The sequence below is a fragment of the Saccostrea cucullata genome, unplaced genomic scaffold (genome assembly GCF_032062105.1).
Source record: "Saccostrea cucullata isolate Sc308-1 unplaced genomic scaffold, CSIRO_AGI_Scuc_v1 ctg856, whole genome shotgun sequence".
NCBI classification, from domain to species: Eukaryota; Metazoa; Mollusca; class Bivalvia; order Ostreida; family Ostreidae; genus Saccostrea; species Saccostrea cuccullata.
The window spans coordinates 96305-111704 of record NW_026917912.1 but is presented as its reverse complement, the minus strand read 5'-3'; the positions used below and the strand labels follow the sequence as shown (position 1 = coordinate 111704).

Here is a 15400-nt window from a genome sequence, read left to right as displayed (position 1 = left end):
GTTGATCAACTTGGACAAAGAACAAGAATAGATGTTACATGTATGCCTTATATCTTTTCTAAAATACTTATCCAATAATACAAACAACTGTGAAAAGAAAAGTTACTTGTATGCTCCGTTTTTCTGTTTCTGCTAAATGTAAACTAGATTGTACACAAATAACTCTATTATATTAATCTCTTATTTTTACACAAAACTTGGATATAAATGGACTGTAAACTAGATTGTACACAAATAACTCTATTATATTAATCTCTTTTTTTTACACAAAACTTGGATAAAAATGGACTAATCTGCTAAAGATATATGTATGCAATAGAAATCGATTAAAATGAATTAAAAAAAAATACTTAAACATGTCAGTCTTAAATTCAAACATGCTTCTAAAAAAAGGAATAGGGATACACCCAATAAAGAAGTACTAACTCAGAGATGTTCTTAACAAGCTAATTCAGAGAATTTGTGTCCACTGCTTAGGGAAAAAGTCGGATCCCCCTGACTGAATTTGTAGAATTATTAAATGTATACATGTATACTGAAGCAAATAAAATACATGCGTATAAAGATTTGATTGCTTATTCTTTATTATGTGTATAGAAGATTCTTTTTATATGGAATATTTACCACACTGTAATGATGATTTTATAACCTCATAAATTATTCTTTTCACATGCTGAATACTATCATTTAAAAAAAGGAAAGTTAAAAAAAAAAAGAATCGTTCTATATGCGATCCTGGGACCTCTCACATGTGAAGCTTGAGACATACCACTAGACCAAGGAATCGCTTTAAATAAAGGCAAGTATATGCAGAAGTGAAGTCACATACTTGTATATATTCATGTTCGGTATTGTCAAAATTTTACACAATCCATGGTGTTTGATTTATTTAGCCTTTATTAAACAGTTCTAATAGATGTAATAAGAACATAAAGTCCGCCGAGAACCTGTTTTATACGCAATAACTCTCCGCATGCCCCTGTGCTAACAAGCTAATTCAGAGAATTCGTGTCCCCCGCTTAGGGAAAAAGTCGGCTCCCCTGACTGAATTTGTAGAATTATTAAATGTATACATGTATACTGAAGGAAATAAAATACATGTATGTCAATATGCATATAAAGATTTGATTGCTTATTCTTTATTATGTGTACAGAAGATTTTTTCATATGGAATATTTATCACACTGTAATGATGATTTTATAACCTCATAAATTTTTCATTTCACATGCTGAATACTATAATTTAGTAAAAAAAAAAAAAAGTATTTAAAAAAAAAAAAAAAAAAAAAAAAAAAATATGAACGGTCTGACCGAGAGTCGATCCCGAGACCTCTCACATTTGAAGCGAGAGACCTAACCACTAGACCACGGAGTCGCTTTAATCGGAGTGAAGTACATGCAGAACTGAAGTCACATACATGTATATACATGTATTCATGTTTTCATGTTCGGTATTCTGAAAATTTTACACAATCCACGGTGTTTGATTTATTTAGCCTTTATTAAACAGTTCTAATAGATGTAATAAGAACATAAAGTCCGCCGAGAACCTGTTTTATACGCAATAACTCTCCTCATGCCCCTGCGCTAAAAATAGCGACATGTAATACTATAAATATTAATAAAACAAACGGGCGGGGCACTTTGAGAGGGGCGAGAGACGTCCTAGGCAGTTTTGGTATAAAATTACATTGCATAAGCTCAAAATCTTCTTGAAATATCGCCCGGAAATGATAGTGTTACACACAGGCAGAATGTATAAATTTACAACCTTGAACTTTGACCTTTTGACCTTTTGACCTCAAAATCAATAGGGGTCTTCTTTAGGCCATAGGGAGTTGTTATGTAAAATTTCATTGCAATAGCTCAAATGGTTCTAGAGATATCGTGTGGAAACGAAAGTGTTTTAACAGACAGAATTTGCTTATTTATGACCTTGACCTTTGACCTTTTGACCTCAAAATCAAGAGGGGTCTTCTTTAGTCCATAGGGAGTTGCTATGCTAAATTTCATTGCAAAAGCTCAAAGGGTTCTCGAGATATCATGTGGAAACGAAAGCGTTACAGACAGACAGAAAGACGGACGGACAGACGGACAAACCCAAATTAATATCCCCCACTTTTCAAGCGGGGGACAAAAATAGCGACATGTATTACTATACATACTAATAAAACAAACGGGCGGGGCAATTTGATTAGAGGTCATAGGGAGTTTTGGTATAAAATTACATTGCATAAGCTCAAAATCTTATTGAAATATCGCCCGCAAATGATAGTGTTACACACAGACAGAATGTATAAATTTACGACCTTGAACTTTGATCTTTTGACCTCAAAATCAATAGCGGTCTTCTTAAGGCCGCAGGAAGTTGCTATGTAAAATTTCATTGCAATAGCTCAAAGGGTTCTAGAGATATCGTGTGGAAACGAAAGCGTTATAACAGACAGAATTTGCTTATTTATGACCTAGACCTTTCACCTTTTGACCTCAAAATCAACAGGGGTCTTCCTTAGGCCACAGGAATTTGCTTTGCTAAATTTCATTGCAAAAGCTCAAAGGGTTCTCGAGATATCGTGTGGAAACGAAAGCATTACAGACAGACAGAAAGACGGACGGACGGACAAACCCAAATTAAGACCGCGGAACATTAACTGGCAAAATTGGAAATATACAGCTTACGTCATTTCTATCTGTTACAATCAAAACATTCAGTGATGGGGGGGGGGGGGGGGGGGGGGGGGAGGTGGGTCTCATATATGATTTTACAAAACATGTATTCGAATATGGTTTTAGATGCTAGATTTGCTCGCATATACTCGCCAGTAGCTACATCAAAATTTAAATCGATTGTTTTAACTAAATTCTTTAAATAACTAAGGGGGAGCTAACTACCCCGCCCCTTCTACATCTACACATGATGGTAACTTTAAATAGGAGGTTCAGTAATTGCAACCCGGAACGTTTATTATGACCATAATTTTTGGTTCCAGGCTAACTTGGCTTCGTCAAAAACTGGAAAACAAACAACTAAGTAGCTAAAATATATGAAATATCTTTCAGTAGTTGTAACCCGGAACGTTTATTATGACCATAACTTTTGGTTCCGGGCTTACTTAAGTTCGTCAAAAGCTGGAAAAGAAACAACTAAGTAGCAAAAATATATGAAATATCTTTCAGTAAATGCAACCCGGAACGTTTATTATGACCATAATTTTTGGTTCCGGGCTAACTTGGCTTCGTAACAAAATGGAAAAGAAACAACTAAGTAGCAAAAATATATGAAATATCTTTCAGTAATTGCAACCCGGAACGTTCATTATGACCATAATTTTTGGTTCCGGGCTAACTTGACTTCGTCAAAAACTGGAAAACAAACAACTAAGTAGCTAAAAAATATGAAATATCTTTCAGTAATTGCAACCCGGAACGTTCATTATGACCATAATTTTTGGTTCCGGGCTAACTTAGTTTCGTCAAAAGCTGGAAAAGAAATAACTAAGTAGCAAAAATATATGAAATATCTTTCAGTAATTGCAACCCGGAACGTTTATTATGACCATAACTTTTGGTTCCGGGCTAGCTTAGCTTTGTCAAAAGCTGGAAAAAAAAACAACTAAGTAGCAAAAATATATGAAATATCTTTCAGTAATTGCAACCCGGAACGTTTATTATGACCATAACTTTTGGTTCCGGGCTAACTAAGCTTCGTAACAAAATGGAAAAGAAACAACTAAGTAGCAAAAATATATGAAATATCTTTGAGTAATTGCAACCCGGAACGTTTATTATGACCATAATTTTTGGTTCCGGGCTAACTTGACTTCGTCAAAAGCTGGAAAAGAAACAACTAAGTAGCAAAAATATATGAAATATCTTTCAGTAATTGCAACCCCGAACGTTCATTATGACCATAATTTTTGGTTCCGGGCTAACTTGACTTCGTCAAAAGCTGGAAAAGAAACAACTAAGTAGCAAAAATATATGAAATATCTTTCAGTAATTGCAACCCAGAACGTTTATTATGAGCATAATTTTTGGTTCCGGGCTAACTTAAGTTCGTCAAAAACTGGAAAACAAACAACTAAGTAGCTAAAAAATATGAAATATCTTTCAGTAATTGCAACCCGGAACGTTCATTATGACCATAATGGGGGGGGGGGGTTAAACCTACGCCCTAAGGTACTATGTCTATATTATGTCTATTTTTGCAAAAAAGTGGGGGTTAAGCCTCCCTACCCCCACCCCCTCCGGTTCCGACGCCTATGAATGGCATGTATAAAACGATCATATTTTTACCAACTTTACGAAAGAAAAGAAAAAGAAAAAAAATAGATTTTTTTTTTGAAAACTTGATCGTATTAAATAAAAAAGCCGAGCCAGTCAATATATATTGTCTTTACTTTTCATATCTCAATTACTATTTTTTCTCTTCCGACGATTAAAAAAATTATCATTTTCATTAATTACACGTGCTTGGCTTTTTTGGTATTAAAGGGAATAAACTATACTCGTATTCTTATGTTTTCATGTTTATTTCATTACAGAATAAATCACTTAAACAATAAAATGCTTTCTTTGTTTGTTGTTACTGGAATGAACGGAAGCAGCTGTTGCAGAAAAAATACATAACCCGCGTAAGCGGGTTATGTAAATTTTTTCTGCAATAGCTGCGACCGTTCATTCCAGTAACAACAAACAAAGAAAGACATTTTATTGTTTATATTTATATCTGTTTAAATTATCACTTTAAGTAGGATTAAAAATATTAATTATTGTGTTAATGATGCGAACGTCTTTGTAAGTTTCATTGATGGAACGGCCACTGATCAAGAAATCTGTACAGGTGATATGCCTAATGTAGTTTATGCAGGGATGAACGCAATGGGTTTTCTTAAGAAATAAAGAAGAAAATATTCAGTGGATGTAAATATATCATCATGAAATACATGTACTGTACCTACATGTAGTATGGAGATTAATTTAGAAGAAAATCAACCATATACGTAACCAGAGACATATAAAACGTCTCTGACGTAACATTCTTCAAAAGTGAATCATATACATATTTCAAATGGAATATAAACCATTTTATCATGCCATTTCATCAATAATATCTAATTATGAAAAAAAATCTTTAATTATGAGGAATGGAAGCCGTGTTTGAGCCTCGACTTGGTGAAAATTAATGTCAACACGTGTAATATCATTTAAACAGAGAATTTAATTCCGTAAATATATAATTATCAATATTTATTCTTTACTTTTATCGAATTCTGAAATAAAAAAAATATCAATTAATTAATTCTTTGACATTCTGTTTCTTTAAATGTTAGTCTTTCGTAAACCCGGTCTTAAATTGTCTTAAAACTCGGTCTCCTAACCATGCTCTTAACCTGTCTTTACGGGTTTGCGTGCATTGAAGCGAGAGATTCACACCTGGCATGCACTAAAGAAACAAAGGGAATTGAGTTGTAGATAACCGATTTGTATACATAAGTTAAACAAAGCCTTATAATGCGACCAAAGTCATATGTATCAGAAAGAGTATCATCAGGCTATTTATTCATCTATTTTTTAATTGCTATACAAAACATTGCGCGACGCACGAAAATAGAATGTCGCTGCGTCATGCTAAAACCTCAAGAAAAAAAAAACCCACTACTTCCATGACTCAATGTGGAATGAAATCTGGACAGATACCGCGATTCGAAGATTGAATTCATGGCCGGAACCTATATTACAGTAAAATCCGGAACCAATATTATGATTTTAAGGTTCCGGCCGGAACGCGAAACACCCGTAACGTATATTATGCAACAACGGACGGACGGACTAACTCAAATTAATATCACCCACTTTTCAAGCGGGGGACAAAAACACATGCACTACTGCAGGTTTCTTCATGAAGTGTATACTCTGGCCATTTGTGCATTCGGACGTGGAATAAGAAGAAACAATGCTAATGCCATACTATGCGGCCGCCTGAAACTTTCTCCTCTATTCTACGGTTTGAATGAAACGAACTATCAGATGGAGATGTTTGATCTTATGATGCTTTTTAGTGCGCCTGATGAAGTAAAAAGTTTCTTACAAAACAGTGAATAACATTCTCGTAAGTTTAATTCACATATGAACATGTTTTATTTTTTTAAAAAAAGAAGATAGCAACGTGATTTACATGATTTCCAATTGTTAATGAGATTAATAATTATATAGAGTCATGCCACCAAAGTAAGGGAGAGGGGTGCGACTTTATTCTGGAGTCAAAGAACAAAATGATTAAGAGGTGGCTCCCTCCCGGTGTTCCGAAGGAGAAACACTGGAGAGAGACATGTTCCAATTTAGATAGATTAGAAAAGGTAATAGAATAAAAAGACAACATATCATAACATGGCAAATCTGTCGTCATTTATTATGTTTAGAACAATCAAGTGAAACGTGAAGCGGTCACCCATCCAAGGGTTGAATAGGCTCACATGCTTAACTTGCCTGAAATAGAGAAAGACTCTACTAGAATCTCTAGACTTTACTAGTAAATCTAGCACACTAGCGAGGCAGTATCCTATATACTGTCCGCTACCCAAGCATCTGGATGAGTAGTTGATGAGAAAATTGCAACAAAAATTTGTTATGTATATCTGAAACGGACGGACGATTGGATAAACAGGAAGTTGACATCAGAAGTGAACAAAATGAATCCCATCATATGACATGCCTCAACAAAGTATGATTGTGCTAGAATTTCAAGCATCTGTAATGAGCAGCTGCTGAGAAAACTGCGACAAAAATTACTGTTATGCATGGTACGGAAAGACGCATGGATGAACAGAAAAATGACATCAGAAGTTAATAAAAATGAATCCCACCACAGAACATACCTCAATAAAGAGTTTACTAAAATTTCAAGCATCTGTGATAGGTAGTTGATGAAAAAACTGCGACGAAAATTTGGTATGTATGAAACGGACAGACGCATGGACAAACAGGAAGCTGACATCGGTTTTGAACAAAAATGATTCCCATAATATGGCATTCCTTAGAGAAGATTGTATTAAAATTTCAAGCATCTGCAACGAGAAGTTGCTGAGAAAACTGCAACGGAATTTTGTTTTGTATAAAATAAACAGACACACGGATAAACAGAAAGTTGGCATCGGATTTGAACAACCAGTAGTATCTGTCGAGACTGAAGCTCTACTGGTTTGTACTTATAATAAAGGAAGAGAAAAGTAGCAGTTGGGACTTAACACTTTATAAAAGCAATAAAAAGAATGATGATCCATGATTAAGTCTCTTTTTGTGGCAAGATCACAGGTGCTTGAGGACAGGACCCCCCCCCCCCCTCCCCAGTATAGACCCCCGGGCCTGTTCGACTTTTTTCACATAAATTATATATGGATGACACATTTGTGATAGAATCTATCCTATCAATTCAGAAAATTTGCTTAAACTTACATTTTATAAAAATATCTACCCTCTCTATATATAAATTAACAAGGTTGCCAACTTCGTCTGCAAACCGAGAGGCACTGCCGAGAAATTTGGTTGAATCGTCTCATAAATCTAAACAAAGCCCTAAAATCAACAACTCATATTGTAGATTGAATATTCTTTTCATTAACCACCAACTCTCATGAAGGTTAAGGCACTTTAACAGTCGTTATGACCAAGTTTTCGAAAGGATGTCAGGCTACAGTCAGCGTTTTTGCTTAGTGAACGGAAGTGACGAGGAGACGACTTTTTACCAAAATACACAGAACTTCTGCAGAAAGTCTGAGACACTCTTTTGAGGATTTGGTTGATATACACTTTAAAAAATGTCTTTCAAACGTATTGGGAGAATAGAGTTCTAAACCGCTGATGCAAATGAAATGTCTCTAATTATTTTTCAAATACCTGATTTGCATGTGAGAGTTATGCCCTTTTAAAAATGCAATTTATAAAAATATCTTCTATTCATTAAATATTCACGTAAATCTACAAAACGTTTGAAAATAAAATTTTGATGAAGAATTCGTACAAAAAAACAAGAATATATCTATTTTTGATATTTTACACGTATATTTGGGTATATGGGGAACATCGGGAATTAGTCCTCTCCTTATTACTTCCGTTTAATAAGCTTTTTACGGAGTTGGCAACCTTGTTGATTTTTATATAGAGAATGTAGGGTAGCTTTAATAGAACGTTTGTTTTATGTAATTGTTCGATTTGCTGGTATAGATCTTATCACAAATATGGCAATGACAGATTTTTTTATGAGAAAAAAATCGAAAAAGCCCAGGGGTCTATATCGAAGGGGGGGGTCCTGTCCTCAAGCACCTGTGGGCAAGATTGCAATAAAACTATGACTGTAGGAGTTCAATTTTAGGTACCATGGCAACATCAATCATCAAAATCAAAAACTGATACTTACTGAGTACTGACAAAAACTGTATTTGGAGTAGCATTTTGAAATATTTCGCAGAAATTTCTATTTTTAGTAACCACAACAACATCGGTCATCACAATCATAAACCAATACATAGCATTATATATCTAAGTGTAGTCTACTTGTGTGCCAAGTTCTACTGAAATCAGACCAATACGGTAGGAAAAGTGGCATTATAAAAGTATTTTACCGAAATTAGTAACCACCGCAACACTGTTCATCAAAGTCAAAATCTAATATACAGAATTATGTATCTTAATGTTGTCTACTTGTGTGACAAGTTATATTGAAATCAGACCAAAACTGTAGGTGGAGTAGCATTTTGTAAGTATTTCACAAAAATTTCTATTTTTAGTAACCACAGCAACGCCGTTCATCAAAATCAAAAACCGATACACAGAATTAAGTTATATGTAAGTTATATTAAAATCAGATCAAGACTGTAGGAGTAGCATTTTGAAAAATTGTTTACAGACAGACAGATGAAGGACGTATTACTATCGCATAAGCTCTTCTGGTCCCTGACCTGTACAGCTAAACATAATCTCACCATATGGCATGCCTCAGAAAAGATTATTAAAATTTCAAGCATCCGCAATGAGAAAACTGCGACGATTTTTTTACGGACAGACAGACAGATCAAGACTGTAGGAGTAGCATTTTGAAAAATTGTTTACAGACAGACAGATGAAGGACGTATTACTATCGCATAAGCTCTTCTGGTCCCTGACCTGTACAGCTAAACATAATCTCACCATATGGCATGCCTCAGAAAAGATTATTAAAATTTCAAGCATCCGCAATGAGAAAACTGCGACGATTTTTTTACGGACAGACACACAAGGGTAAAACAGTGTACCCCCCTCTCCTTTGAAGGGGGTAAAACAAGCATTCTGAGAGTATTGCATAAGCAATACATGTCCCCTACCGGGTTCCCCTTTCTCTTCATGATACAGGCTCGTTAGGAGCATTGATTTAGTACATAACGAACCCGATCGTTACATCGATTATTAAAAAAAAAAAGGAAAAATACAAGTGCCAGCCCACAATTCCTTCAAAGATCAGTGACGCAGAACGAAATTCTTACTTGATCTGTAACTTGTCAAGATACTCTTCCATACAAAAAAATCAGCTCAAAATCCGTAAGCGTTTTAAAAAAAGTGCGGAAAACCAAGAGGTTACCGATAGTCCCCTCCGATTTCACTGGTAGGGGACTAATAAGACAAAGCAATACATACTATGTTTACATAGTTCACAAACAATTACTGTAAAATCACATATTTCATGGGTTCAAATGTTCTTGGTTTGAGGAAAAATAAAAGTTCGTGGGGATTTCTTTTCTACTAAGTGTTAAGTAGTTATATTTGTGAAAAATTACATTTCTTGGTAGACAAAAATTCGTGAGTCTCTTTATACATCGAAAATAATGAAAATTTAGCCCTCACGAATGTGATATACTTACAAATCTTATATAATGTGATTGAAAAGATTTGGCACATCCGCCCTAATCATAACAGCTTGCTGTTTTGATCTAGCTGCCCCATTTTATCTGAAGTGTATGAAAGTTTGGGCTAATTCTCGGAAATTTTAAACGTCCCTTGTAGTTTTTCTAGCGAATCTACAGCCTCTGGTTCGCAGCATCAGTACCATACACACAAATATTTGGCTCTGTAGAATATGCTCTACAAAATATTCTAACTCGAAACCCATATTAAGTTCAGTCAGGTAGATTCATAAGCATTAATTTCAGACTATGGCTGTTCCATATTGCGCAACGTAGTCGAGAATACTGAAAATTTCACCACTCCAGCTTTAGACGACAGAACATCCAGTTGTACCTTTGCAATCTTGTTTTTTTTTAGTAAAAGAATTGGAAACATAGATGTGACTACGGAAATGTGCTGATTCACCGATATGGGTCAATGAATTTCCTTTTTAGATACCATATTGTACAGCATTAGGTCGTGTAAAATTCGTGAACGTAACACGAATACGTGTCGTAGAAAGAGAAACATGATTAACTGACAAGGCAAAACTGAAATAAAAGCAAAAGGTTATGAATGTGTTTCCTTTGCGTTTACAGCCACTAAGAAACAAAGATCATGAACTTTTTCACGGTTCTAGTTCTCTGTGTTTTTGCCGTTGTTACTGAAAGTTATGGATTTAGACGGGTAAGGTTTTTATAAAAAAATTTTCATAAAGTATGACATTTTAGCGCCGTTCACTGTTTATTTTATTATGCTGAAAACTATTAATTGGCAACATCATTTTTTCCAATTAAATGTTCTGTGAAATTAAGCATTTATCGAGATTTAATTTATTAATTCTTTGACTGACTGTGTTCAAGTGTTGCTTCAAAAATAGAGAAAACTCGGTTTCTCTATTTTATATTTAAATTAACGAATATATTACCTTTTTATGTTAGAGATTATGAGGGAATTTCTTGAATACAATGTACAGCTACTTTTTCCTATTATTTTTAAAATAATTTAATTTTTTTTTAGACCTATATGCCTATGGCTAAGTTAGACCTCGATGTCTTCTCCGGTAGGCCCAATCCATCTGTTGAAGTACCAATGCCTTTCATGATGAGTATGATGAAAAAATTTCCTCTTCGTCCTACTAGAAACAATCCACGAGGTATAGTCACAAATCATTTTTGTTTTATTTTTTGTATTTTTTTGTGTCACCGCAACACGGTTTTCTGTTTTACACGTCTCTTCCCATGGCTTATATAGACTCTTCTTTATTGAAAAAAAATTTCCAAAGGTTAACATTTTTATATAATTAGCTGACATATTTTTTTCATTGATTTCTTTTTTTTAATTTATTAGAACTTGCAATTGCATTTTGAGATAACAGAGTGCCTTTGGGTAAAAGATGTGCAAGGACATTGAACCATGGTTCTATGTCTAAGGTTAATGTCATAGCAAAATTATATGAGAAGCCCTTGTCTGGAGCATGTCTTTTCTCCCCTTGGTCCATTGTGGCTAATACTTCCCTCACAGATTGCCACTGGTCAATGGATGTGCAGTGACCTTGAACAAAGTTTCTAGGTCAAGGGTAAAAAATATCCTCTCTGTTAAAAATCTTTATTATTCCATATTTGTCTTCCATATTTGAAGAGGATAATTATTATGCAACAATTTTCCTAGAGGATATATTTAATTTTTTTTCAGAGAGTAGTAACTTTTTGTTCCCTTTAGACTCAAATAACACATCCCTTAATAGTACACAAATGTTCCTTTTAAAACCCTTTTCAGCTACCTTATTATCATGTTCATTGCTGAAAGCGGGTCCCTTTGGGATGGTCGCCAACTGAATGAAATCTAGCTTTGACTTCCCATTTAGTATTTTTTCTCAATTTTCTGCATTAACATATTCTTGCACAAGGAAGATTTTCTACATAGAATTCATTCCACTGGGAGACGCCAACCTACTGCCATTCATTTTATGCATTCATCGTTTTACTGAAGCCTTCTGTACTAAAGAGGTTTCATTGAAAAAAAAATTGCTGTAGATTTAAGTAACTGTTGAATCAAACGTATTTTCATAACATCAAAACTTCGCTTTTTTCGAATACAAATACAAGCAGTTGTGTAAAGATTGTGTTTTATTTTTTGATATTTTGCATCAGTATTTTACAAAATAATTGTCAAAAACTTAGAAAATATAAATTGTTATCGCGTTTAATTTGCACATATATATTCATATTTCATAGAGAAACTATGAAAGTACTTGGAAGTTTAAAAGTTTTAATCACTATTACTATATTAAAAAGTTCATATTCATTTTCTTGTGTACACATACACTTTCTTTCTCTCATTTTTAGCTCTTGGATATCGTGGTTTTATTGTAAATATGGGGACAATGTCTATGCCAATTCCTGGGGGTTCGAGCAGAGAACTAGAAGGGATGATGATGAATTTTTTCAACATTCCTATGGAAGTCAGAAACCATTGTAACCAGCAGGTATTTATGTTATTCCGGGGCTGATTTCCTTATCGTCAACTAAATATAAACCTTAAAATAGTAAAATAGGCCACTATTTGAAGTAACTTGCAACTTATTAAATTTAAGAGTCTCTGTCTGAAAATTATAAACCACGAACAAAAACACGCCCTCACAAATACTTAATTTAAAAACATTCTTTCCCCAAGGAGGATTGAAGAAATTTCAAATTATGTTAAAGAAGAAATGACATGTAGTACATGTATAACGTTGTACTGTAGTTATGAGCGAGGTTAGAGTTGACAACAGACATAGAGACAAACAAACAGACAGACAAACATGACAAAAACAAAATACCCCCCGGCTCTTTAGATCCCGGAGCATAATAACTTGCAACTTATTATGGGTCTCCCCTTCCTAAAATTTATTAACCAGACGCGCAAACACATGCCATGATACAACTTGAAACAAGAAGTCTGTGAGCTATATCCCCGCACTGATGTGAAATTACCCACTCATGCTGACACTGAATTAATACAGAAACATTTCAAATTATGACATTCTGACTCGCTAAAAAAAGAGTGCTAAGTTTTTCTAGCATCTGCAATGAGTTGTTGCCGAGATTGCAACGAATATTTAATACGGACAGACGCAGGCATAAACAGGAAAATGACACCAGATTCGAAAAAAAAAATCATTCCACCACATGGCATACCAAAACAAAGAGTGTGCTTAAATTTCAAGCATATGAGTAGTTGCTGAGAAAACGGTGACAGAACTTTTGTTCGGAAAGACGCATAGATAAACAGGAAGCTTACATCGGATTCGAACAAAAACTGTACTGTGAGCACTGAGCTCACTTAATGATACTCCCCGCCTCCTATATGAATATAATAGCAGTGTCCATGTTTTGCCATGGGAAACCCAAAATATGTGTCGGATCAAAAAGTAAGATAGGAGGTGCACAATAGAAATATGTAATAAAGATTCTGTAAAAGTTTCATCAAATTTCATTCAGTGGTATGAGAGGAGTTACGGATAAGAGAGGGTACCCTAAAGCGTAACCGACAGACAGACATACCGATTACTATATACCCTTCCGCTTTTCAAGCGGGGGTTATAATAAATCCCACCGTTTAGCATGACTTTACAGAGAGTTACCTTATATTCCAGGTATATGGTGATGAGAAGTAGCGAAAATTGCGAAAAAAAAATCTATAATTATATGGTACAAACGGATTAACAGGAAGTTGACATCGGATTCGAACAAAAATAAATTCCACAATATGACATGCATAGATAAGAGAGTGCTAGAGTTTTAATTATCTGCGATGGGTACAAAAAAAAAACTCACAAAATTTGTAACACACGGACACGCATTCACAAGGGTAAAACAGTATACCTTCTATCCTTTGGAGCAGCGGAATAAATATGCTCTCCAAAAATAAGTATTGTGGAAATTTAAACATTCTGTTTTCGACGGAGTTATAACAATATGCAGTATATAACTTAAAAATAACTATTCACTTTAATAGTAGTGATTGTAAAAATAACTAAATGAGATCAAAATTCAAAATGTCTTATTTTTTGCAGATATTCGGCAAAGACAGAAACAATCCTATGTACACGGTCAGTATAAAATCATTCCTCTCAGTACATTAATGCATAAATCATCTTAACATATTTATAAAAATATTTGAAAATGAAAAATAAACATAAACGATTTCGATTACATTTGCAGGAAACAATGAGTTCAAGAACGTGTCAAAATCCCCAGTCATCAACTACATTTCAACCGTCTAGATGGAACTCAAATTCAATGATACAGTCACAAAACAACTGTTATAACTATGCCACTGACATCATCACAAACACCTTTGCACAACCAGGCAGAGCTAGTGGATATAGCTATCCAAGTACTACCGGCGAAAATTTGCAGTATGGTTCTGAATTAGATGGGCTGGCTCGTGTCGATCCTCCTTCTGAACAATGCTTACCGGTTCCAAACAGAAACTTGATTGCTCTAGTTATATGGCCTGGAATGGACTATCACTTTTACCGTTTGGATAGCGATGGAACATTCTCCCACAAACCTGGTCAAACAATTGCCCGAAATTATGACAATAGTGATGCAACTATCACTGACCCAAGGTCGGCCGATCGGGGACCTTACACTGTCTTTCACTGCTTTATGGAGACCAGTTCGAACAGTGTCGGCATCATGTAAATTGAAGCACTGTATTTAAAAAAAAGATGCTATAAAGTTTGAACTTATTTTAGTCTCTATTGCAAGAATGAAATACGATAAATCATTGTTTAATTCGAGAACTTTATATTTTCGCTTATCAGCGCGAGGCAGTGTGCTCACAAAAATTTGATTCTAGCTTAATTTGATATTCCTCAGATAAAATAGGGCAACAATGACAACATTTCATGAAAATTTTGTCTCATTCAAAACGAGTTAACGACAGTCTCGCGAAAATTTATTGATCTACAGTATTGTAAAACCAATGCGTCTTTTCATATTAACACAGCAGTCGGAATTTCTTTTCCGTTAGAAAAAAAATTTCCGGAAAAAAATTCTTACTCTCAGCTAAAAAAAAAAAAAAACAACACTTTTTTAGCTCAGCTGAGCCGAAGGCTCAAGTGAGCTTTTCTGATCACAGTTTGTCCGTCGTCCGTCCGTCCGTCTGTAAACTTTTCACATTTTCGACTTCTTCTCAAGAACCACTGGGCCAATTTTGACCAAACTTGGTACAAAGCATCCTTGGGTAAAGGGAAATTTAAATTGTTAAAATAAAGGGCCAAGTCCCCTCATAAGGGGAGATAATCAAGAAAAGACAAAAATAGGGTGGGGTCATTAAAAAATCTTCTCAAGAACCACTGGGCTAGAAAAGCTGAAACTTATGTGGAAGCATCCTGGGGTAGTGTAGATTCTAAATTGTTCAAATCATGACCCCCGGGGGAAGGGCGGGGCCACAATGGGGAATCAAAGTTTTACATGGAAATATATAGGAA

At 34.8% G+C, this 15400-nt stretch overlaps 1 protein-coding gene across 1 annotated transcript; it reads left to right on the top strand.

Moving 5' to 3' along the window:
- The first annotated feature begins 10517 nt into the window (after positions 1-10517).
- Positions 10518-14710, top strand: LOC134261247 (uncharacterized). Its single transcript, XM_062743722.1, has 5 exons — positions 10518-10602; positions 10936-11071; positions 12264-12403; positions 13976-14011; positions 14124-14710. The coding sequence occupies exons 1-5, from the start codon at positions 10534-10536 to the stop codon at positions 14607-14609; spliced, it is 867 nt and encodes a 288-aa protein (XP_062599706.1). The 5' UTR covers positions 10518-10533; the 3' UTR covers positions 14610-14710.
- Positions 14711-15400: the final 690 nt, after the last annotated feature.

Coding starts and splice junctions, on each gene's coding strand:
- LOC134261247 (XM_062743722.1), top strand. CDS start 10,534: ATGAACTTTTTCACGGTTCTAGTTCTCTGTGTTTTTGCCGTTGTTACT. Junction 10,603..10,935: donor AAAGTTATGGATTTAGACGG/GTAAGGTTTTTA, acceptor ATTTTTTTTTAG/ACCTATATGCCTATGGCTAA. Junction 14,012..14,123: donor GAAACAATCCTATGTACACG/GTCAGTATAAAA, acceptor TTACATTTGCAG/GAAACAATGAGTTCAAGAAC.